Source organism: Fopius arisanus, unplaced genomic scaffold (assembly GCF_000806365.1).
Source record: "Fopius arisanus strain USDA-PBARC FA_bdor unplaced genomic scaffold, ASM80636v1 scaffold00063, whole genome shotgun sequence".
Taxonomy (NCBI): domain Eukaryota; kingdom Metazoa; phylum Arthropoda; class Insecta; order Hymenoptera; family Braconidae; genus Fopius; species Fopius arisanus.
Window position 1 is genome coordinate 221,375 of NW_011887802.1, and position 24,531 is coordinate 245,905.

General features: G+C 37.9%; 6 protein-coding genes across 7 annotated transcripts; 3 read left to right on the forward strand and 3 right to left on the reverse strand.

Moving 5' to 3' along the window:
- The first annotated feature begins 2,493 nt into the window (after window positions 1–2,493).
- Window positions 2,494–10,533, forward strand: LOC105268934 (cyclic AMP response element-binding protein A). Of its 2 annotated transcripts, XM_011308858.1 has the most exons (6): window positions 2,494–2,622; window positions 2,875–3,076; window positions 5,843–6,290; window positions 6,538–6,800; window positions 6,881–7,421; window positions 8,765–10,533. In XM_011308858.1, the coding sequence occupies exons 2-6, from the start codon at window positions 2,951–2,953 to the stop codon at window positions 9,175–9,177; spliced, it is 1,791 nt and encodes a 596-aa protein (XP_011307160.1). In that variant the 5' UTR covers window positions 2,494–2,622; window positions 2,875–2,950; the 3' UTR covers window positions 9,178–10,533. The 2 variants fall into 2 exon arrangements, with proteins under 2 accessions (XP_011307160.1, XP_011307159.1); XM_011308857.1 differs by having other exon boundaries at window positions 2,494–3,076.
- betaggt-II (geranylgeranyl transferase type-2 subunit beta) lies at window positions 10,125–12,195 on the reverse strand. The gene is made up of 6 exons (XM_011308856.1): window positions 12,088–12,195; window positions 11,909–12,013; window positions 11,468–11,824; window positions 11,234–11,378; window positions 10,971–11,146; window positions 10,125–10,862 (listed from the first exon to the last, which is right to left on the reverse strand). The coding sequence occupies exons 1-6, from the start codon at window positions 12,088–12,090 to the stop codon at window positions 10,650–10,652; spliced, it is 999 nt and encodes a 332-aa protein (XP_011307158.1). The 5' UTR covers window positions 12,091–12,195; the 3' UTR covers window positions 10,125–10,649.
- A 51-nt stretch (window positions 12,196–12,246) lies between these two features.
- Jwa (PRA1 family protein Jwa) lies at window positions 12,247–14,177 on the forward strand. The gene is made up of 4 exons (XM_011308855.1): window positions 12,247–12,551; window positions 12,620–12,837; window positions 12,961–13,074; window positions 13,681–14,177. The coding sequence occupies exons 1-4, from the start codon at window positions 12,352–12,354 to the stop codon at window positions 13,740–13,742; spliced, it is 594 nt and encodes a 197-aa protein (XP_011307157.1). The 5' UTR covers window positions 12,247–12,351; the 3' UTR covers window positions 13,743–14,177.
- LOC105268930 (UBX domain-containing protein 7) lies at window positions 13,862–17,391 on the reverse strand. Its single transcript, XM_011308854.1, has 7 exons — window positions 17,041–17,391; window positions 15,991–16,511; window positions 15,575–15,902; window positions 15,381–15,508; window positions 15,250–15,298; window positions 14,984–15,081; window positions 13,862–14,917 (listed from the first exon to the last, which is right to left on the reverse strand). The coding sequence occupies exons 1-7, from the start codon at window positions 17,078–17,080 to the stop codon at window positions 14,759–14,761; spliced, it is 1,323 nt and encodes a 440-aa protein (XP_011307156.1). The 5' UTR covers window positions 17,081–17,391; the 3' UTR covers window positions 13,862–14,758.
- A 245-nt stretch (window positions 17,392–17,636) lies between these two features.
- LOC105268936 (testis-specific serine/threonine-protein kinase 4-like) lies at window positions 17,637–20,006 on the forward strand. The gene is made up of 6 exons (XM_011308861.1): window positions 17,637–17,975; window positions 18,113–18,282; window positions 18,347–18,496; window positions 18,563–18,836; window positions 18,924–19,251; window positions 19,922–20,006. The coding sequence occupies exons 1-5, from the start codon at window positions 17,811–17,813 to the stop codon at window positions 19,203–19,205; spliced, it is 1,041 nt and encodes a 346-aa protein (XP_011307163.1). The 5' UTR covers window positions 17,637–17,810; the 3' UTR covers window positions 19,206–19,251; window positions 19,922–20,006.
- Window positions 19,261–22,189, reverse strand: LOC105268935 (glycerol kinase-like). The gene is made up of 10 exons (XM_011308859.1): window positions 21,851–22,189; window positions 21,474–21,732; window positions 21,181–21,398; window positions 20,855–21,067; window positions 20,663–20,773; window positions 20,218–20,474; window positions 19,905–20,110; window positions 19,695–19,832; window positions 19,528–19,605; window positions 19,261–19,447 (listed from the first exon to the last, which is right to left on the reverse strand). The coding sequence occupies exons 1-10, from the start codon at window positions 21,941–21,943 to the stop codon at window positions 19,347–19,349; spliced, it is 1,674 nt and encodes a 557-aa protein (XP_011307161.1). The 5' UTR covers window positions 21,944–22,189; the 3' UTR covers window positions 19,261–19,346.
- Between the last annotated feature and the right edge of the window lie 2,342 nt (window positions 22,190–24,531).

Genomic DNA, 24,531 nt, shown 5'->3' on the forward strand with positions numbered 1-24,531 from the left:
CTGAAAGGATGCACAGCGGAAGGATAATGTTGCCAATTCAGGAACAATCCCCGGGGCTCACTAACCAGTTGAAACTGAAGAATTTTAATAATTTTATACCTGAACATTCATTTTCCCACTCTTCTTGAGATGTTTGTGACATTCAGACCGCCGGTATTCCGATATCAATGTTATCCAGATTTTTTCGAAATTCTTATCCTCTCGGGTGCTGGAAGAAGAGATATTTCTTGCTCTCTCAAAAGAAATTTCATTTGAAATATCAACGAGATTTTTTCGTAGGAATAATTTTTTTTCTCAATCGTTACTTTTCTGTCGTTTTTTCGAATAAATAAATAAACAAAAAGGTAATCGAGCTTGAAAGACGATCCAATGGGCTTTTAATTCGATAGTCTAGTTCATGTTTAACGGAGTGGATCTAAAAAGCATGAGAATCGCTGCCTTCCATCATCATTTACCTAGGGTATGTCCATTTAAACGAAAGGTTTTTAAAATGTCGGAGAAGTTTTAATTACATCCATCACGTCTAAGTGACATGGTAACACTGAACTCTCGTTATAATTGAATCAACGTGACCCATTCAACTCATTCTACTGTAATGTACGAGGCGCGGGAAAAGCTGAAATAGGGATGCATCATATTTATGCTTTTAATGAATGTATCCTTTGTTGCGAGATGACTGCAATTATTTCTATCACCACCTGTTGGTCGATAATGCTATTCCAATTATCGTAAACCTGTCGTTGGAAAAGAATTCTTCGTAATTGCTTCGAGAGTTCATCGAGTACAAAAGAGTTAATTATTTTAATTTACAACTTTACGATCGATCATTCATGGCGCCTCACTCTGACTTCCAATAAATTCTTCACTATTGTTTGTTCCAAGGGATTCATTAAATTAATAATTATTCTCCGATAATTGACGTGATTGAATGAAAACCATCAGACACACAGATATGAAAATACTTTGTGTTTTATCACTGGGTATTTGACATGTAGTTTTTTTTCATTATTGGCTGGGTAGGATTTCCAGAGAGTAATTGCTGGAATCAATTTTTGTAATCACGTTTTGTAATTGAAGAATTTTTTTATTAGCGGTCGAAGGTGTTGGAAATCGACAGATCTCGGAGGTACCTGCTGGTGGTATAATTTTTCGTTATCAATTCCCAGTAATACAAAAGGGGGACCGACAGTCACCACGACGCGGTGAATGTTATCTTCTGCGTTACGAAATTGGTTTTTTTTTTATTATGAAATTTAGAATTTTTCAATTTCAGTGAATACCTGCTCCATTTTCATGCTCCCCTGATAATCTTTCGAAAAATTTTGAATTTTCAAATTTCAGTGAATACCTCCTCGATTTTCATGCTCCCCTGATACATTTCTAAAAATTTCGAATTTTCAAATTTCAGTGAATACCTCCTCAATTTTCATGCTCTCCTGATACATTTCCAAAAACTTCGAATTTTCAAATTTCAGCGAATACCTGCTCGATTTTCATGCTCCCCTGATACATTTCTAAAAATTTCGAATTTTCAAATTTCAGTGAATACCTCCTCGATTTTCATGCTCCCCTGATACATTTCCAAAAATTTCGAATTTTCAAATTTCAGTGAATACCTGCTCGATTTTCATGCTCCCCTGATACATTCCCAAAAATTTCGAATTTTCAAATTTCAGTGAATACCTGCTCGATTTTCATGCTCCCCTGATACATTTTTGAAAATTTCGAATTTTTCAATTCCAGTGAATACCTCCTCGATTTTCATGCTCCCCTGATATATTTTTGAAAATTTCGAATTTTTCAATTTCAGTGAATACTTCCTCGATTTTCATGCTCCCCTGATACATTTCCAAAAATTTTCGAGGCAGTTACCGAACCGACTGACGGGCAGACACCCCAGCATTGCGTGTGGTGCCCTCTCCCTTGGAGTGGGGTCACTCCAACCCCCAGACCCGAGCATCTACTCTAGTCAATCCTCTCTGATTGAACCCCTCAATTGCACTTCCACCAAGTCAAGGATAAAAATCACAAGAATCAATAAATGAATAAAAATCACTAACAGATCTAAGAAATTTAATTTCCATCATTTTTATTACTATTTTCATTTCCACTTTTCAATCTCTAATAATCGTTCCCCCGACTTATTATTGAAGTTGAAAAATACGTGGACATCTCCAAAAAATCTCGGCCACATTTCCATCCTATCAATATTTATTTTCTGCCATGCAAAACCGATAAGACCAGTTTAGACCAACTTCTCGCATGTCTCATCACCCCTGATAATTACACCTGACGCAATCCCCCAAAAAATGAAGAATCTCAAATCGTCCCCTCAAAAACGCGCGCGCATTCCACCGTCACCGATCGACCAATGACAGGGCGGAATTTCCCAGAGGCACCAAAGAGCTGACCAATGACAGTTGACCAAATCTCTCAACTTGGCGTCGCCTGTGACGCATTTATTGCCACGCTGGCAGTTTTTCTACCCGCATGTGTTCTATTTTGTCATTCACCAGTGGATAACCATCAAGTGTGCAAGTGTGCAAACCCTGGAGCTCTAAATCGATTACCCCGATGTGTCGATAAAGATTGGGCAATTGCCCAAAAAATAATAATAATTCGGTAAGAATTCCTCCGGGTCCCCCCCCTCCCAAAAAAAGCCATGAAGTTCTTCGAAACCGGTTGACTATCACTTTTGGGGTGGGGCGAGCACTCAAACTCCTCGAGAAATTGTTTGACTCGTTATTAAAGTCGTATTCATCGTTCTGATTGTGACGCATGTCCCAGTGTTTTCCCCACTGGCTCATAATTTCCATCGTGCCTCCCCGTGTGAATTTTCCTCCACAAAATAATCGGTACATTTAATGGAACTAGTGGTACTGACTGGTGATACACAGTGGACAGTGTCATAGGCTTTTTCATCTCGGAAAAAGTTAAATAAACTGTCAGGATGACGGCTACATCGCCGGAGATGACGCTCATGGAGTACCTATTCGATCGGGAGGACCCGATGCTCAAGGAAAATATAAAGGATGATGTCCTGATGAAGGAGAGTTACGTCAATGACAGTATTGCGGTGAGTAATTGGATATTTTCTGTTCTTTTTGGAGCAATCGCTCACAGTCACTCCGAAGGTTTTTTTCGACGCGATAAAATGCGGAACGCGATAACCCGAGGAAAAACCCTCGTTTTGATTATTCTCTCGATCGGTGTTATTGATGTTTTAGAATTGGAATTGTTGGATTGGTAATACCGAGGAATTTCTTTACCGTTAAAAAATACTTAGTACCGTTACTCATGGGCTGTTTGCCGGGCAAATGACCGCACACCTGTGAGACTCCTTGATTTCGGAGGGGAACGCCTATTTATTCATATTTATTAATAACATAAACAAATTCTTAAATTCTTAAATTCTATCTATTGTTTGTTGCCACTTATTACTGTTCATTATCGTTTATGTATTTTTTACTGCCGTAGGAATTCTAATGCCTCTCTCCGGAGAAAATCTATGAATTTAAATAACCGGATTTATCTTGTTCTGACTTTATGGCGACAATGGGAATTATCGTAGACTTTGTTCGAATCATTAAGTCAATGCTTTTTCCTTGAGCTATCCACTGTGATGAGTTTCCTTGAGTACGTAAATAACATATGGTACCGGGAATTACATTCGAGGGATTTACGGAGTTGCTGCAAAAACTGGGAATCCAGGAGATTATATTTCAGAATGAATTTATATCTCCGAATCTAACAATGAGAAAATTGTATAGATTCCTAAATTGTAGCTCTCATTGCACTCTGTAAAAGAATTTCTAAGAAAAATTTCCCTATCTCTATTATCTTTTGAGTTCTCTTAAGACATCGACTTGTTATCTTTTAGTTGTTTATTTCAGTCATGTAAATCCCGCCGGATATTACTTTGTAGAATTCTAATTACTGGACGAATATTTTATTTGGGAGCTCGCAGTTGATGGGAAATTAAAAATTCAAGGATAATTTGTGGGGGAGGGCGGATGAAAGCGAAAACGGATTTCCTCGGGGGTAATATTATTTTGTAATGTTCCATGTAACATATGGAATCAAACCTACACCACGTGCCGGCATTACCGATATTGTACGCCGCCATGTTGAATGCGGGTTTTATCATTAATTTATAATTCCACAATTGTTCTAACTCTGAAGAAATTTTAAAGAGACTTTCACCTCGATCTCACTGAATATGAAGCTATTAGTTCGCAGGGTAATGATCCTGGATTACTCTTGTGGGCTAATGGCAGACGTAATTAACATTTAATTATCGTTGGGAGAATTTATTTTGGGTATTTTTCGAGGTATGCCAAGAAATTATTTCTACCAAACGACTATCAGGTATATAGCTGGCAGCAGAATAATTGCAGTAAAAATTCTCTTTGGGTTATTCTGGAAATTATAATGTTGTAAAGTGGAAATGTTGGTGCAGGGATGCACTAGCTGTTCATCTGGAAATATCTAAACTGGTTATCGAATCCGATGGCTCTTTGGGTGGAGATAGGGCCGTGTTATGTACATTCCCTCATTCCTTACAATATCCCTTAGGATGGGGCGCCGGCACTCAGGTCAAAAACCTGTTTTTAGGTGAAGCCTCGGATAATTATGGGACTGATCGTAAATCAGTAATAGAACGCACCTCCCCAAAAATCTTTTAATGCGGGCTAGGACCTCAGATTTTCCCACGAAATTCCCGAAGGGGCGGGAGATATATGGGGAGTCAAACTGGGGATGATATTGAAAAATTCACATTAACCCGCATAATTCTTCGAGAATTATGAAATGTTTATAATTTTTTATAATTTCAAATAGTTGTAGATATGAATGGAAGTTGTTGATTGGCATTTCCGGTATATTTCCGGGAAATGTTACATTATATTATTAGAGCTTCACTGGACGGTTGAGGGATTTCAGAAAAAAATCAGTGAAAACTATTTTTTGTCAATCCAAAAGTCCAATTTCGGGGATTATTCTCGAAAAAATGAGGACAGTAATTTTTTAAATTATGAAAAATCCTTGAATTGGTTTTTTTTTCTGTACACTTGGCATGGGAATTCGTTGCTCTCCGGTTCAGGCGGATTTCTGGGAATTGGGGCAGACTTTCGGCCATTGATTCAACTCGCCTAATATCGCAATTGTAACACAAGTGAAAGATGAATTTGAGAGAGATAGCACCGAGGAGAGAGACGAAATAACGAGAGATTGGTGAAACGGTGCACAATCTCTTTCGCATTCACCAGTGGATTCAACCGCTGGAGACATCAATTGATTGGAGACTAAATACATTCAGGGGTTTGTTCAGGCCGTCTCAGAATTTTAAGGAATAAATATTCCGATGGAAGCGTCTAGTTCTCGATGGGAATTTATCCACGTGTTATCGATGCTTGCACAGATGAAAATTCGAGTTCTTTTTATAGAGTTGTCGGAAAAAAATAACACGTAACATCGGAGGGCCTGATGTATTCGTCGACATGTGTAATCAGAAAAAAAACATTATACCATATTTCTGTTCGATGTAGATAAGATTGTACGTATCTGGGGGTTTTTTTTTTACTGTATCTCGGTTGCCGTTCTAGTTTTCCGCCCAATGGACGTTTTATCGTCGTTTCAGGTACTGTTCGTTCATCGCTTGAAATATATTTCTGTAGATCTGGGTTATTTGAGACCAAAGAAAACTGGGATATTCCGTTCACAGACACAAGCACATGCGCATAATTGACGCACAGTGGTCTCGATTCAATGACCACCATGAGCAATTTTATTCGAATTGAAATGCCTAATTTTTTGAATGTAATCGATTGATTTACGATCCCAGGCGGAAGAATGGATGACATCGAACACAGACGATCTGTTTGGCTCGATCTTCAGCCTGGATGACCAGTTCAATCTGATTGACAATGACCTAGAGACTATTCCCTCGTCGTCCTCGGACAGCGGTCTCTCCAGTGCCTTGAGTCTCTCCTGTGAGCAGCAGCTGAGTCCTCTGCTCCCCATTGATGATGATCAGATTGAAATTGGCAATGACAGCATCAGTAGTCCCCAAAATTATGGGGATTTTGAACCTCTTGGGAGTCCCAACGATTCCATGGCAAGCATCGACAGCCCTGTTCGCTCCGTTATGAGCTCCAACTTGGGATCACCAGCCACTGACATCACCGAGGAAATGGAATTCGAGCCAATGGTAACGGTCGTCGATTCCGGTACTGTGGAGAACACGGAATTGACAATGCCAGTTATTAAACAGGAGCCCATGTCTGAATCAGGTCAGTTCCCTCTGCAGTCTATTAAAAAAAAATTTATCGCCACTCGATTGAATGTTTCTTTTAAATCAATTAAAAAACAATAGTGCAAGCTATTCCCTCAAAGTATGTCAGTATGCGTCATCTTCACGTATTGAAGCAACTGCATGATGACGTAATATTTAATGAACTTTGCACAAGTCAAGGCAGTTCGCTAACTCCCACCCCCTAGATAACGACCAAATGTTTGATTATTTTTCTCAATTTTCAGACGCTCCACTTAAGCAAATGATAAAACAAGAGCCAACAGTTACTATTCGTAATGCCGGGGGCAAGAGAAATATCAGACAATTGATTCGAGTAACGCCTTCTGGCGCTGGTAATCATCCACGATCTATCCTCCTACCAGTTAGTCTAAAAGATATGAAAGATGTACGTGCTATCAAGATTATCAATGCAACACAGGCGAGAAATCTCAAGAATTTTAAAATAAGTCATATCAATCAGGGGAATGTTATCAGCAAAGCCATTCCTGTGAGTTGAGTTCACCTCGTTTCTCCAATAATAATGAATAAATGAATTTATGAATAAATTTAATTATTCTGCACCTGTAGGTAAATATAAAGCAAGAGGACGTAAGTCTCGACAAAAGCATCACCTCGGACGAAGAAACGTGCGACACAGGCTCGGGCTATCCACCCCTCAAGCTAAATGCCGAGGAGAAGCGTCTTCTCCAGAAAGAGGGAATAACTCTGCCAACTCATTATCCATTAACAAAACCAGAAGAGCGAGAATTGAAGAGAATTCGCCGTAAAATTCGCAACAAGATTTCCGCTCAGGACTCCCGCAAACGGAAAAAGGAATACGTTGATGGGCTTGAGGATCGTGTTAAGCAGTGCACAGAGGAGAACATGACTCTTCTGAAGCGTATAAAGGCACTGCAGACCCAGAATCAGAGTCTAGCGGGACAGCTCAAGCGATTGCAGGCACTCATACAAAAGGGTAACAAGAGTGCACAACCAGCAACTTGTCTCATGGTACTGCTCCTTTCTCTGGCTCTCGTTGCTGTTCCAAACCTACGGCCACATTCTAATAACAACACGAGTGAACTCGCCAGGGAGCAAGAGCAGCCGGAAAAGATGCCGCCGCTAGCCGGTAAGAAGTCTTACGTAAATAGTCTAGGTATTTATTATTATGGGATTAGAGATGCCTCTGCACGTAACTCTGAGGGTATAATTTTCATATTGTGAGGATTCGAGATAGAACTTATTCAGTCGGAGCGACAGCACAACAACTGGACATTTGATTAAATAAATTATTTATTTAATTCGAGCCATCAATTTTTCGGGGGGTATTTGCGTAAAATAATATTACTGGTTCAGGAATTTTCGTCAAATTAAATTATCTCATTATTTTCTTCCAATTCAATGATGCCTTTTTGTTGTTCACTGCGTGATTCTTTAATTCGGCGTTTATAATGACGGTTGAAACCATTTGAGAAGTGATCCATCATAACTGTATTCTTACACGTGTCGGGTCGCAATGGGACATTGACCTCACAAAGATTGTGAAAGGCCCATGGCTTCTCTTGTCTTCCATTTTTTTTTTCATCCTGTTTTTTCAGTTCCTCCGCTCCTTTCACATCCTACGGTTCAGTTCGTTCCACGCTTTGTTTTATACTGACAATGTCAGAGATGTGGAAATGGAGTGGTATATCTTCTTTGCATTGTCATAACTCGATTTGTGATTAAACGAAACATCTGCGTTTATAAACCCCGAAGAGGCTCTCGTCGAAATGACAATATGCAAAGTTCGATAACATCAGACCAAATATTTCTCAGGAAATATTTGACTCAGCAGTAATGAAGAACGCGCCTGCACTGCAGATTTCGTCGACATTTTTATTTAAAAATGCACCTTGACAAATTAAATTCTTCCCTCCCCCCGATTTAATGATGACTTACGAAATTTAAAACTTTGAAAACCCCTTGTAGCGGAATTTCTCCTTGGTAATGTAAATTTAAAATATGATGGTGCATTGAATGGCCAGAAATCGGGAGTGACTGAATGATTAATTTTAAAAAAGTCACTCAACTACTTTCTACTTGACCATGAGCCCTGGATCTTGTTTCTCCAATTGCAATGCATGGCTTCAAGAAGTCTTTTGACCTCAATCCTCAGGGTTTATTCGCATAATACTTATCATCCAGATCTAAAACATAGCTAAAGAGAAAAATATTTGCGAAATCCATTCACTTAAGACGAGAGGCATTGATCATTTTTATTTAATTTCCCTTCATCCGAACCAATGGAAGAAATCCCTCGAGAAATGAAGAACAGCACTTGTCGGTTCTCCAACATAAATAGCACTAATTGCTCTATTACCCCGATTCCATAAAAATCCCTTAATTGGATGAATCAATGGTGAACAGTGATTGATTGTTTTTCATTGAAATGGAATTTTTTTTTTTGTAAATCAAAAGGTGAATTAATTGCAGGTCGCTCAAGAAGTCTTCTTTTCACAAAAAATCGGATGGACGAAGATCTACAGCAATGCGGCGATCTACTGGAAGAGGTGGAGGGTCTACTAGACCACGATTACAGCCCAGTATTTCAGGTTCCGCTCTACAAACGTCCGCGTTACGACGACGATCAACCAACTAAATATCCAGCGTGTATGAGTCACGTGGGCGGAACGCTCAACCAAAAAACCGAATTTTCAGACATGAAATTGAGTAAAAAGTACATTGAACCACCGTTGGATGACGTGTGGCCTCCGCCAAAACCTGGTGTAGAGCCAGGGGCTAGAGTTGTGGACAAACTCGAGGCCCTGACGAATGAATTGAAGATCAATATATCGGACGCCGATGGGACTCGGACCGTTCTCCTGAAGGTACCACAGGAGCAGTGAGAATGTACAGAGTAATATTGATTCAGCATTTTTTTTTTCCAATGCTCCATTTACTTATTTTCACGTTGAATATTGAGAGCAGTTGGTGCTCACGTCATAATATTTCATGGTACCGTTTCGATTTAATGCACACTGAGTAGCTAAGTACTCAGATCCAAATAATCATTGTTCATTGAGATGTTTCATTGATAATGGACCTCCTCACAGCTTCCGGCTGATTCGAGATGGTTTTTAACCTTTTGAAAAATCAATTACTCGCAACAATTGATAACAGGATAATTCATTATATGAATTTTGATGAGTGACTTTATGGATGATCGTCGTTACCACTAATTGTGGTAATATTGTACATATAGGTAAATTTGGTATATCGTGATTATAGATTTAAGGATATTTTAACAGAGTGATACTGATAATTAAGGGATAATTATTGCACGCAGAGATTACATCTTTTATTTTGTTAGGAAAATATTTCTAGATGTTTGAAAAGAAGTCTGTAAACTTGAAAAAAATTATTGGTTATTCCAGAAAACTTTATCTTGATATAAAATGAAAAACTTATTTTCTAACATCAGAAAACTTTCTCTCTCTGTGCAAATCCAATGTTAAATATATTGAATGGAGTCTATGAGATGACATAATAAATGCTATGGTTGAAATTTTAGATGAAGTCTTTTCGACATTGCGGTAGTTCACCGCAAGTCCAAATACACTTGCATTATCTTTGAATTATGAGGATGCAGAGGAGTTGTTTACGCTAATGGGAACTATGATTTAGCACTAATTAATGATATCGCAATTATACGCATAAGAGCTATGAATGAGGGCTTATGTTGTGTATCAATGCATAAAGACTGTCACGATATATATGAAAAAATGTTTATTGAAAGCACGTGGGGATGATTTACTTATTCATTGACAAAGAGAATTTATTTCGTACTAATTTGATATGAATCCATTCTTACTTTTGCGTTGTGCGTTTCTCTTCGAGTATTGAATCGCTCTAGAGGGTGAAAATTGCTGAGATATGACTGTATAAATTAATTAGCGAGAGTTCAAGTCTTTTGGTTGTGGTGGGCCGATGATCCTCGCAAATAAGAGAATGAAACCATTTTTTAGGGACAATTGAATGAATTTTTCTTGCCTTGGGAAAATACGAGCGTACCATTCATCAGACATGTTCATTGAGTTAATGACTTTAGAACATTCCTTCAGCTTATGCGACGTACGAAAGAATGGAGTTCTATTTTTACACATAGTTTATGAAATGGTGAATATTGTTTCTCACTTATTGTTTGTGTAATATATGACAGTTGTAGAGTTCGTATTGAATAAAAATTTAAGATTATGTGGAAATTGGTGAGATTTTCAATTTAAGAATCTTTTATTACTTAATACTTTAAATAAGAATGTACATTTGTGTAATTTTCATGCCTGTGTCGCTGCAAAAGCTATTCTCGACAAGGTACTTATCATCTTTCTAGCCTAGAAGGTTTCAATCCAATTTTTCTAATCACGTATTCAGGCATGCAAAACGTGGGATTAATTGGCTTAAGCCCATGATCGGTGTCTAATAAAGAAATGGCAGTGAGACCGAACAATGTGTGAAACGGATCTACCATATCACCAGGTCGATCAGAGAATCCTCCAGTCTCTGTATCCTGGCAAGACAGGACGAATTCCAGCTGTAAATATACAATGGGGAGATATTTGTAATAATACCCTTCACCTCTTGACTACTCAATCGTTTTTATTTCTTTTTTCTTCTGCTTTTTTTTTCGTTCTGTTCTTACCAGTCGGTCTTTATCAATCCAGTGTAACCTTCCGAGAATTGTGAGAGAAGAGAGTACCCACCAAGAGTAGCAAACATCAGGCAATTTTTCGGGTCTCCCATTCAATCCTCCAGATGGTAATTGTCTTTCACAAAGCCACCAGCCCAGTCGGTCGGCATCTACCAAATGTAAATGCCCTACAACCGAAAAATATCGATATCATGAAAGCACCCCACCATTTTTTAAGTAGAGAATTCTAAAAACAAATTCATGCCATTTGTTACCTGTTATTGACAAGAGCCCAAGACAGCAATAAATTAATCCTGCATGACTTTCAGATCCGGGTTTAGATCCAAATCCCCCATCAAAGTTCATGCAACTCTTTACAAATTCCACTGCTTTGTCCACGTCAATAGCATCTAATCGTCCCTAGATATGAATAGATATATAAAAAAAATTATAAAAGCAGAATTTCAATTCAGTCCATTATGAATTCAAAACGAAATATTGAAATTTACCAGTAATGACAATGTGGCAACTGCACAAAAGGAGAATCTCGTATCCACTTCCCCCCAGATATCCCCAGTGAAACTTCCATCAGGTAATTGTCGGTCCTTGACATATTTCACTACCTTATCAGTATCAATAACCTCAAGTGCATCGTACATACATAGAATTTGAACAGCACTTAGTGTGTAAAGTAAATGAGGATCATGATTCAAACTCGCACTGATCCCACCGCAATCGCTCTGACATTTTTTTATAAACTCGAGAATTTCGTCTTTGCTCGTGTGGTCCAATTGTCCCATGAGATCCAGAGCTGTCAAACCCCAGTACATACCAGACATCCTCAAATATTCCGTCATACAGTACATCTGAAACGAATAAGACTCGATATTTTTTTTTTCACATTGAGGAAGAAATCGATCTGGAAATTACGACTCGATCTGAATACTCACGTAATCATCTTTGTTTGTCCCGTATGAAACTAAATAATTCGTGTGTTTTTCTAGAAGCAATTTTGGAATGACACTTGGCAGTTGGACGTCCTTCACCAAATGTGCCTGAAGAAAATTGAGGGAAATTTATTATCATGGGAAAGGAGTGTCCCGAAAATTATTCTAATATTCTAACTTACCATTTTTTTAATTGCTATTTTATATTTGGTTGCTGTTGTTACAAGTGACTCATTTATTGGGAGACATTTGTTTTTTTTTTCTCCAGGGCGATTTTCGAGGTTATGGAGAAAATTACTTTATTCACAGGGGTAGTAGCGCGGCGCTATAGTAGAGAATAAATATGTGTGGTCACGTCACCGTCTGAAAATAATCACCGTCGTAAGAAAAATCGGTCTGAATAGTTCTCTCATATTTCTCATAAAATTTCGACAATAAATTAAAAAATGGAGAAGACTAATCTGAGTTCGTCGGGTGTGGGTCTTCCACCCTTACGAAGTCTTGACGACTTCATTCTGGAATCTGCTCGCTTCCAAATTCCGAACTTTAAAGACCTCGACAAGTGGAATAACAGGGTTGTACAAAATTTACTTTACTACCAGACCAACTACTTCTTCATGGCCATCGTAATTTTCCTGATCGTTGGGTGAGCGAAATATTCATTTAACTGTTCAATCACTCAAGTAATTTCTGAGACAATACTTTTAATATCAGGTTAATTCATCCCGGCAAAATGCTCCTGGGGATGATAGCAATGGCAGTTGTTCTCGCGATTTTTGCGTACATGTCGACCGAGGGTAGAGCGATTCATAATTTCAAGAAAAAGAATCCCTTGGCTGGATTGATTGTCATCGTCTTTGGAACTACCTTTGTTGCGTATACCCTGGGCTCTCTTCTCGTCTTCTTCATTGGCATTCTCTTGCCTTTCTGTGGTAAGCTGTCACTTTATAAATCATTCATGAATTTTTTAAATGCATACCTGAGAATGCTACGATAGGATAATCTCGATTTTACTCTCGAAGAGCCAAAAACGATAATCCTCAAAATTTTTCCAGTTACGTTCATCCACGCTTCTTTGAGATTGCGGAGCATCAAGAACAAAGTAGTAAATAAAATCGAAGGAATTGGACTGAGACGCACACCGATGGGTGTTTTCTTGGAGCAGTTTGGTATGGAGCAAGATCTCTTCGCATAAAAATTATCAATACCCAGAGTCTTTATTTAGCTGAACAAATTCCCGATAGAGAGCAAAAATAATCAGAGATTTAACAAAAAATACCGTAACAATTTCATCCACGTTTTGCCGTATTACTTGTGAGACTAATCGTCAGTAATGTCAGTTATTTCAAGATCAAATATTGCATTTGTCGTTAATTATTCGAGTCCACGGAGTTACGGACACTAATGATAATATTAATTTACTGAATTGAGTAGTGCAAATATTTTTATAACCGATGGCTGACAATCTGCTGTTGCTTAAAAACCCATCACATCTGCTTTTATCATTTAATCATTATTATTTTCATTTGCAGACTATTCGCTAACGCAATTGTTTGAAAAATCGATATTATTAGTGATGTGAAGAGACTGAGAAGTGATGAAACGAGTTAAATTTTTAAAGAGTTGCTTTCTTGTCGTATAATTACTCTTTCCTGGATATATTTAATGGAATTAGTGTATTATCGAATCGTCTTGCCACTTCACTATTGATCATGACTCTCATCCACATATCTAATTATTTTACTTCACTTTTTTTTCGGTTTCACTTGGCACAGACGACGTTAGCGGCATTAGATTACGAGCTCAACCGAGTTACACGCTAAAACCACAACATTAATCAGCTTGAAGCACACAAAATCGTCCCTCAATTCTCCGACATCCAAATTATTTTTATATTAATATTTCTGCTCTATGCAGATTTACGTGATAGTCCAATTTAGTTGAGATACTTCCTGGCTCCAAATAATGCTTCATCGATTCACAGATTGTGATAACCGTAATACTAATCCGACCCAATTTATTTAAATTCATAAGCAAATATTTATCTAGCCTATCGCAATATTCTTTGTGAATACGTTCATATTTTTTCGTTCTCCAATTACTGTTGAATTTATTGTCAGATTGTATATAGTATGAATTTAATGGTTGATTAATGTGTCGTACACATTTTACTGAATTATTGTTTCTTCATTATGAGATGTTACTTGTATATTATAATTACTCATTATACCAAATAAATTATAAGTATTTCTACGAGTTCGGAGAAATTCAATTCGATTGTTAGTTTTCAGAATTTTTTTTATTTGAACATCTTCATCGAATTGACAGAAAAAGAACAGGGAATGTTCGTATAAATGATCATGTATGAAATATACTTTTTTGAAAAATGATTTTTCGTGTTAGAAATACGTTCGAGTTGAATAAACTATTTTTCATGAAGGAGTAACGAAGGAAGACCGATTTGTTTTTCCTGCTTTGCTACTGAACTTAGTACCGGAGTGATGAAAACAGATGAGGAATTCACAGGAGCACGGTTTATGATAAAATCATCCTGAAATATTTTCATGCAATTTTATCACTCCACGGTTAAATGAAATATAAATCGTGACAGTTAACTGCATGTGAAGTACAATTATCCACAAAAAAAATGGTAAGAGTAATAATTGAAGGTGGCAGTATGGAAGTGACTCGGATAATCCACCAATTTTTTGCGATCTATCCAGCAGGACGGGTCTGCATTGTGAGCAAAAAATTCCATCGTAAATGGCAGTGTCTCAGTTCTTAATTCCAATACAAAAATTACTTGACGATCTCTGCTGTAAAAATCCTTCTCCATCAAAAAATGTAATATCTCTAAACCTTAGTGATGAATACTGTGTTGGAGGGGTAGAGGATAGTGTCAGACAATCGAGTCTGCGATGGCAGTGCACCCAAGTTTGTCTTGGGGAATGGAATTAGGTAGGTGTGGTCTGACGAGGAGTAGCCCATCGATTCCATTCGCTTTATAAAGCCCTGCAATCAAAGCACATGATCGGTTGAATTATTACACATTATTGGCTTTAATTGATCTCGATTTACCTCTATTGTGTCGTTGGCGCACATGGACACTGCCTCCCTGCCTCCAGAAGGCAGTCGAAGACACAATCTGAGGGAAGGCTCTCCATTTTCTACAGGAACTAGAGTCACACGAATTTTTGTTGACGAAAAATTGGAGATAAGAGATTTTTTATAATTTTAATAATTCTGACGTTCGCAAATATAAAAGAGAATTTCAATGGAAAATCCGACAAATCGTTTGAGGCAAATATCGTTAATACAATGAAAGTATAATTTGAGATTATTACCTTCCGCTGCTTTCGTCGAAGATTCTGGGAGATTCTTATTCGTCGAGCTCTGGAGTAATTTATATTTTTTTAATTCATAACTGTCCCGGTTCTCAGAGGAAATTGAAAACAATTGATTGAATTAATCTTACCTCCTCTATCACAACAGCAGCTTCATCAGTTTGACTCATCTCGGGTATTTCCTCAGCGATTTCTATCCTAGATCTTTTACCACGAATTGCAGTGCTTGAGCTCGGTAAGCCTGTTCTACTGCTTGAGGCTGGAAATATAGAAAGATTTCTCAAGAATTGAAAAAAAAAAATAGATGCGGAATTTTCTGAAGTACCTGCACTGGAGGTTGGGATGTCAGCATTTTTCGATTTTTTGATTCTCCTTCCAGAGTCTTTAGTCATCGAATCGGCTCGTGAACTGCGTTTAATTGATGAAGAAGGCTCACAATGGGACTCTTCAACTTTTGGCGAACTCGTGCTGCATTCTGGGGATGGGTAGGTGCTTAACATGTCGTTGAGACTGGTGAGGAGGCCATCGACAGTGATACTCGTGTAGGATTTCACGCATTCACCAGTTCTCGGATCGACTATCGCCAGGTACGGATACTCTGTTACGTTGTAGAAATCTATGTAACGTTTGCCGTCCGATGAATTGGAGAGTACCTAACAAACATGGGAAATAGGAAAATAATGAAATTTTTTTTTTCATAAATAAATGCAATCATTGATGGATTCATGAAATGCGGCATACCTGCCACAGAATGAAATGATCTTTGACAATCTCTTTAATCTGATTGTCTGGCCAGACATCCCTGTTCAATATCTGACATGAGAATTCCTGTGGATTTTGTACGTTGACCAACAACCACCGATTCATCGTCTTCGCCTGTTCTCTTGCCTCGACGAAAGACCCCATGAAGAGTATCTCATATGGTGGTCTGAATAAATCCTCGAGTCTCTTGGTTTTACTGTGAACAGCTCGATTACTCCCGATTACTTTTCTCGTCATCTCCTCCTCCTGTCTGCGAATCTCAACAGAAAAATCTCGGAATCTATCGAAAACGTTGGATGAGGCTCTGGGGAACGAACAGACTGGCTCACTGGGAACCAAAACCTCTCTCGTTGGCAAAATTGGTGGTCGAACCTCGGGCTCTTCTGGGGGAGGTGCAGCATCCAAGGGAACACCTCCACTCTCGAATAATAGGGTTATTGCATTCTCAACGTTACCCTCTGCTAGAGTCAGATATTGGATGGCACTCGCCTCGCCTTCTCCTGATCAAATCATAAATGTCGTTTGAGTTTTCCAACTTTTTAGATTATTACGTCAGATTGATTTTTGTATAATAGATATAGAAAAATGTCTTGATTTCTTCATATTCAGTAACAAAAAATTCAGGTTATAATCTTCAAATATACTGAAGGGCGTCATACTGGAAATAATTCAATGCATAATTAATTTCATTTTTAATGTTCACCCTCTTTAGATTTCGAGGAAAATAAAAAATTCTCATGTATTTTTCAATTGCACAATGAATCATCGATTCTCCGCACCTTCTGCAATTTCAAATGTCAAATTTAGAATTTGATTTGTCACTTGCGAAATATCACCTGTGAACCCTTTGTATGAAATTTTTTTTCACGAACAATTATTGTTTGTAAACCAATAAAAAATGAGAAATCGTGTAATTGTGAGATTAGATCGTTCGATGAAAAAAAAATTAAAAATAATCTGAAGCTGGAGGATTGAAGCAAGAGATGCATTAACTCGCACGAGCATTTATTTTTAAATAAATAAAATAACCTGTAATTTCAATGAATTTTTCAATAGCAGTTTTATCCATTTCGAATGTTAATCCAGAAAATCCAGTGAATTCTCGCAACAATAGAAGAAATCAGGATTGTTGCAGACGTTTGGGTAAATCTGTGGTATCCTCAGAGTTTCAGGTCCATTTTGAATGACAAAAGTTGTAAAAACTCGGTGGAAAATGGTGCCTCCGAGAAAAGATGTCACAGAATTCCCGTAGATTTAAAAAATTCCTCCTCACGACGTGGTAAACACATTTGCTTTTTAATGCACTTCGCAACAATTAATTAATCAAAAAGTTGTTGATGTCCGAGGACCGACGATTAGGCAAACATTCGAAGTCTGGGAATCGTGTGACAGAGGGCATTTTGCCGCATGCGCTGTGGTGCATTAATCTGCGCGCAACCGCTCAATTGAGGGGCAAAAATTCAAACAAGAATATTTAGCAAGCTCTCATAAGCTCGCATATTTTCTCCAGCAATCTAAATTTCCAGAGCTCACTAGCCCCGAAATTTCAATAAAAATTTGACACTGCAATTATTAATATTACAACTACATTTTTTGACGAGCTATTCACATGTTTTCCGATTTGCTTTCACTTCACGCATGTTTCCTTAAAAATAAATTCGCAGTTTTTATTGTATTAGACAGTCAGCAAAATGATGACTATTTTTTTCAACCTTGTGAAAAAAAATTCCGGAATGATTCGGCATTACTAATGGTTCTGACGGGAGTCTTATGACCTTGACGATGATCTGGGATCAGTGATGGCTGAGACAGATGAAGCAACGACTCCATCGACATCTGGAGCTGTTGATCAGGAGAACAAAGATAATTCCAAGCAGGAGATTGATCGAAAACAGACGGTCCTCGAATCCCATGGCTACACCCTGGGGGAGATAATCGGTACCGGATCGTACGCCACCGTCAAGGTCCTATTCTCAATTAATTCTGTAAATTACTCGTCTGATTTTTTGGACGAACGGGATATTTTTTAAATCAATGCAAAATATTCCAATTGCGTCGATTTCATTCGTTTTATTTCTATTTTCAACGGTTGCTCCAACAGATCGCCAATTCTAGCAGACATGCTTGTCAAGTAGCCGTGAAAATAGTCTCCAAGTTTCAAGCACCCAGTGATTACCTCAAAAAATTTCTACCCAGGGAGATCAAGGTAGCTAAAGGCTTGAGACACCCGAATTTAATAAGATTTCTCCAGGCTATCGAAACGACACATCGGTTAGTTCGAAAAAAAAATGAATTCGTGACTCTTGATGCAATTCTTTCACAACGACTTATTCAGGGTTTATATTATCATGGAGTTTGCGGAGAATGGTAGTCTTCTGGAAATCATCCGGCGTGATACTTACATCGACGAAATTAGAAGCCGCAAATGGTTCATTCAGCTTCTCAATGCTATTGATTACTGCCATGAGAAAGGCGTTGTCCATAGGTAATTCAAACTCATTCCTTTAATACCTGTCCCTGAAACATGAATGAATAAGAGAGAATAACCTAGGGACATAAAATGCGAAAATCTTCTTCTGGACCAACACTCGAACCTGAAGCTGTCGGACTTCGGATTTGCCCGTGGCCACATGAAAACGAAAAGTGGTACTGTATCCCTGAGTGAAACCTTTTGCGGCAGTTATGCCTACGCATCTCCCGAGATCCTCCGAGGTATTCCTTACGAGCCACATTTATCGGACATATGGTCCCTGGGGGTTGTTCTTTACGCAATGGTCTACGGGAGACTGCCCTTCGATGATAAAAATTATGCTCATCTTCTCAAGGTACCCGAACATATCAGAAGAATAAAATAAAATTCTCTCTTTAATGAATCGTTGTGCAAAAATTCATGATTCTCATTGATTACCCAGCAAGTTCAGAGTAAGGTGACATTTCCTAAGATGCCAAAGGTGTCCTATGCCTGCAGGGCTCTCATAAACAAAATTCTGGTGCCCCAGAGAGCGAGAGCAAGAATACAGATGATAAAAGAAGACCCCTGGCTGATTATTCCGATGGTCTCAGTGCAAACATCGATATCAAATAAATCTCTCCTGAAGAATGACGAAAATATCGATAAAAATGAAGGTACGTGCTCTCGAGGGAAGCCACCGAGGGAGATTGAACCTCCTGATGAACAGGACCACGTGGAATGAGGATGACCACGTCGATTGCATTTAGAATTTCACCTTCTTGATATTGGTAGTAAATAATTGTTTATTTGGCAACAAAAATTATGGGATTTCCCTGAGGCTGAGACCAGCAGCACTGGGTGATTTCTAAGATTTACTGGTCAGTCATAGCCTTGATCGATATTTGGCCATCATCAAAACAATTATTGTGCTTAATACGAAGATACCAGCTGATGTGGCGCTGTGACAGTCTGCAAGGCAATTTTCTAAAAAAAAAAAAAAACAAACAAAAAAAATCAGTGGAAGCACAAATATTTATATCAATGATTTCTTATAATTTTTTTACCATTGGTGTCTGGTGGTTCGTCCCAATTTAAACTCCTGTCGACACCCTTTTTCCATTGAGTATATAGCATATCTCGTTCTGGAAGAAATTAAATTATGCATAGAATTATGACTAACAAAAAGTTTTGAATTTCTACTAGCAATGTTTTGTATCAAATATTCCATTACCATTTTCTGTAATCAATGGTAAGAACGTATCACTCGGTACAGCAATATCAACTCTAACATCCCACTTTTTGATTCCTTGAGCCATCCCTGCTGCCATGGCAGCACCCAGTGCTGTGGTTTCACTCATCAGTGGCCTGACTTCCTTGTAAAATCAATGAAATTGTTTTTTAAACATTTCACAATGTGTATTGAGTACTTGAAGGCACTTACCAACTGATATTCCACAGATATCTGCTTGCATCTGCATCAGAAGATTATTATTCGACATGGCACCGTCAGCGAGTAATTTTGTCAGATTTACTCCGGTGTCTTCTGCCATGGCTCCCAGAATATCTCGAATTTGAAAGCAGACAGCCTGCAGGGCTGCCTTCACTATGTGCGCACTCGTTGTGTTTTCAGTTATTCCACAAATCACACTGAAAACAAACGAAAAAATTAAAAAAAAATATTCAATGCTCTTTCCTTTATCAATTCTACCATGTCGAGAATATTTATATATTCCCAATAAATTTCAGACGATTACGTTTTAGCATCCTTTTTCCAGTATGGAGCATAAAGCCCCGAAAATGCCGGAACAAATGTCACATGATTTCCTGGTGGAATCTGGTCGGCCATGACCTCAGACTCCTTCACATCAGACAAGAAATGCAAATTCTCTTTGATCCACTCCAATACTCCTCCCGCTATAGCTATGGAACCTTCCAGAGCATATATCGGCGGGGCTGTTGGTCCCAATTGATAAGCAACTGTTGTCAGTAAACCATGTCTAGATTGCACTATCTGAAACATAATTACAACACCAATAAAAAATTCTCCATCCTGACTGAACACATGCATGAATTTTCATTGTCCGAAAATTGAATAAAAAAACATTCATTTTAGGACACTGCAATCTTCATTGACATTCTCTCCCTCAATTAAACTGTCATTAATTAATGGAAATTGATGATTTCATTGGAAAAACTTACAGCAGTGCCTGTGTTGTACAGCATGAAGCATCCAGTGCCATAAGTGCTTTTTGCCTGTCCTCTCTGGAGGCACATCTCACCGACTAGAGCCGACTGTTGATCTCCCAAACACTGTTAACGTTCTAATTAATTTATTCCATCCAACATTATCGATATCTTTTATTTCTCATTCTCGTACTTTTGAATACTTACGCCAGATATGGGCACTCCTTTCAGAGTTCCTTCATAGATATGCCCATAAATCTCAGATGAGCTTCTAATCTGGGGTAAAATATTCTCTGGTATTCGAAAAAAGCCTAGAAGGGTTTGATCCCATTGCAACGTCCTGATGTTCATTAACATTGTGCGCGAGGCATTTGTAACATCCGTACTGTGAGCACCACCATGAACACCTCCAGTTAAATTCTGAAATCCCAAATATAAATTGTCTTCCTTCATTTAATTCTCCATAATTAAATTCTTTATTCAGGCTTTCTCAGATGATTGATGAATATTTGAAGATCGAATAGAGTACTCACCCATATTAACCATGAATCAATAGTACCAAACATGCACCTTCCACAATCTACAGCTTCTCGAACCTTCGCCACATGATCCAGAAGCCACCTCAACTTTAAAGCACTGAAATAAGGACTAATTGGGAGACCACACAGTGGCTTGAGGTAATTTTTATTTTGATTACGAATGCTCTTCAAAATATCGTCGACAATCGAAGTTGTTCGCATGTCCATCCACACTGCAATGGAGGATTAATTAATCATCCACATTATTACTACACAAATGTTTTCAAATTAATATTCCATGAGTTCACCGATAGCATTATATAAAGGCTCTCCAGTCAATGAGTCCCAGACAACTGTCGTCTCCCTTTGATTGGCAATACCAATCGCAACGATGTCAGCCGGATCAATCCTCAATTGTTGTAAATTAATGACAGTTTGATTCAGACATTCTCTGACTGCGTTCAGGATCTTCAGAGGATCCTGTTCAACCCATCCTTCTCTCGGGTATGATAATGGTATTGGAATTTGATGATATGTCAATACTTCAGAATTATCTGCTGCGAATACCTGACATCATGAATAATTCATCTTAATTCATATTGATCAATTATTTAAATAATAAATGATAGAATGAATAGGGGTGTTGAGATAGTAATTATTAATTAATAAAAATTGAATTACGTACCAAAAATCTGACACTACTCGTCCCCTCATCGATAGCTCCGATCAGCGGACCAAAACTATTCATCGATTCATTTTTATTCATTTGACAGAGCATTGACTAGAGTTTATGATAGACACAGGGAGATAATTGATTAGATTCTCGGTTGAATTATTGATTTATTCACCACTGAATTACGTAAGAATTATTTGAACTGTGAGTTAGTGGAGGTGCAGGGACTTGTGCACATTCATCACAAGCAGCTCTAGAGCCCCATGATAATTTCTCATTTATCTTTTTTCGTTCTTATGAATGAGAGGACTGAATCTCATCGTTATTGTTGAGATTTTAGAGTGCGGCGGATTGAGTGATTGGATGATGGCGCTATCTCGGCGGAACATCGGCCGAAGGAACTAAAATTCTGGAGAAAATATGTCGGTAATGTGACTGGAGGATTTACCCTCGGAGGTATTCGAATCCTGGGGTTTCCATTTTTTTTATTAATTATTAATTTATTTATATGAATATTAGAATTTTTTAATATTTCATTAATTTATTTGAAAAATTATATAGCGAAGTGGTAGACTAGGATAAGCGATTTTTTTTCTCCGCCAATTTTTAGCCAATATCTCGAAATTGAAGGGAGACAGCGATTTTTTCGTAGATACCTTTCTTCTAGCTCTCATCATTTTCTATAAAAAATGTTTATATAAAAAATGCGCAATGGAGCTTCAATTCCGAGATATCGGCAAAAAATTGGCGTTGAAAAAATTCACTTATTCCATATTCCATGTCATTCGTCAAAAATATTCTAAAAAGTCTGATTCCATTTGGTTTAAATGGTTTAAACAATCAAGTTTGAGCCCTGGCAAATTGCTAATAATTTTATTCTCCGTGTATTTTAAGATTTCTTATTTATGGAGTCAAGATTATCGGTGCGGAGGGTTGTATTTTATCTCGAATGAGAACAAGATTCTTAATATGCGTAAAAAAAGGAAAGAATCGGTGTCTTTGAAGTGAGGTCGAGGACTTTGAAGAGGGGTTTAAAATCGTTTCCCCCTTGTATTGAGTATCGTACGTTATGGGGTTTTAGCTTCTCTCCCTCGGAAAAAAAGGCTATCACAAGTGTCATCCCTTTGACGTATTTTCACGCAACACTTGGTACTACCTAGATATGGATGTTGTTTTAAAGTAAAGACATCCCGTGCTCCAAATTCATCATTCATCATGTCGAAGTAAAATCCTCGAAGAAATCACTGTTTTTCTCAACTCCCACTGAAAACTCCCTTGATGCCTGACATTTTCTATTCAAAAAATAATTTCCCATCAATCCCCTTCAAATTCACCTTCATCTATTTTATATTCATCATCAGTCGAAAATCTTCGCGTTTCCATCATTTTTCCGCTGAACTGAAATTATTCGCAAAATTTTTAATATTTTTTACTTTTATTTTTTTTATTTATTTTTTTTCTTCCGAAAACGAAAAAAATCGGAAAATCGGAAAGTAAAAAATTCCAGTTCGAAAATAATCACAAGATTCAGTTATCCTAGTTCAGAATTTAACAATGATGGTTTCGAATTTATAACAACATGATAAAAAAAAAACTGAATTGTTCCGAAGAGAAATGGCCCTATCCTGTCGTTGATTTCATCCCCGTGAAAGTACCTCGTCCTGTGGCATCAATTCATCACCAGTGTATGTAAATTTTTCCAATTTTAACGCATTGTGTAATAGAGTTTATGAGCAACCAGCCGCACAGGTTTGTCGATGGTGTATCTATTGATTTTTGGGAAAGCCATGAGAGGATGAACGGGTGAGGGAAAACTGTGAGGGACAGGGGATTCGCTGCCCTGACCGTTGCAGCCTCTTTTACACTCCAACCCCTCCACCATCAAATCCTGGAAAAATGTACTCCGACGCGATAAAAAAATCCCCTGAAAATATCAAATCCAACATGACACCTTCCAAAACCTAACTCGATCCTGAATGTCGATCTTCTCGATATTTTCATAAATCATTCAGATTAATTCAGTCCTCCATCCCTTCAACTTTCATAAATTGTTCATAACGATTTTTTAAATTAATTACACTCAAAAGACTCCAGAATCCAATGTCGAACTCACATCTCCATTGAAACCCCAGAAAAGGTTCACTAAAAAAATCTAATATGAGTGCTTTGGTCATTTATTAAATAATAATTTCAGAGTTGATAGTTCTCATGTTTGCAAGTGAATTTGGCATTCCGAATATTATATTATTATGATAATCTCACTGAGAGAAAATTCTTTTTTTTTTCTCATTTTTTTTCCATCATGGATTCGACGAAATTAATGGAAAATTGGTAGCACCGAGGGAATTCTTTTCACTCTTTCATAAATCGAATCTGTCGAGTGAGGACGAGACAAAGTATATGCTAACACTGTCCCTTTTGTGGTATATCCGCGAATGAAGTCAGGGCTTTTTCGTCGAACTCTCGAATGGCTCGGGGTTATCTCAAACTACGTGACCGGAAAACACGAGTTCAACCCTCTGTGGACCAGTGTATCGCACGCATATAAGGGTGATTTTGTGGAGAGTCACGGTGAAAAATTTGGATTTCAACAACCCCGGGTTCATAAAGACAAGCCCCCCGCAATCTCGATGGAGTCCAACATCAAAGACTATTCAAAAAAATTAAAACTTCATCAACAATCATCTATAATA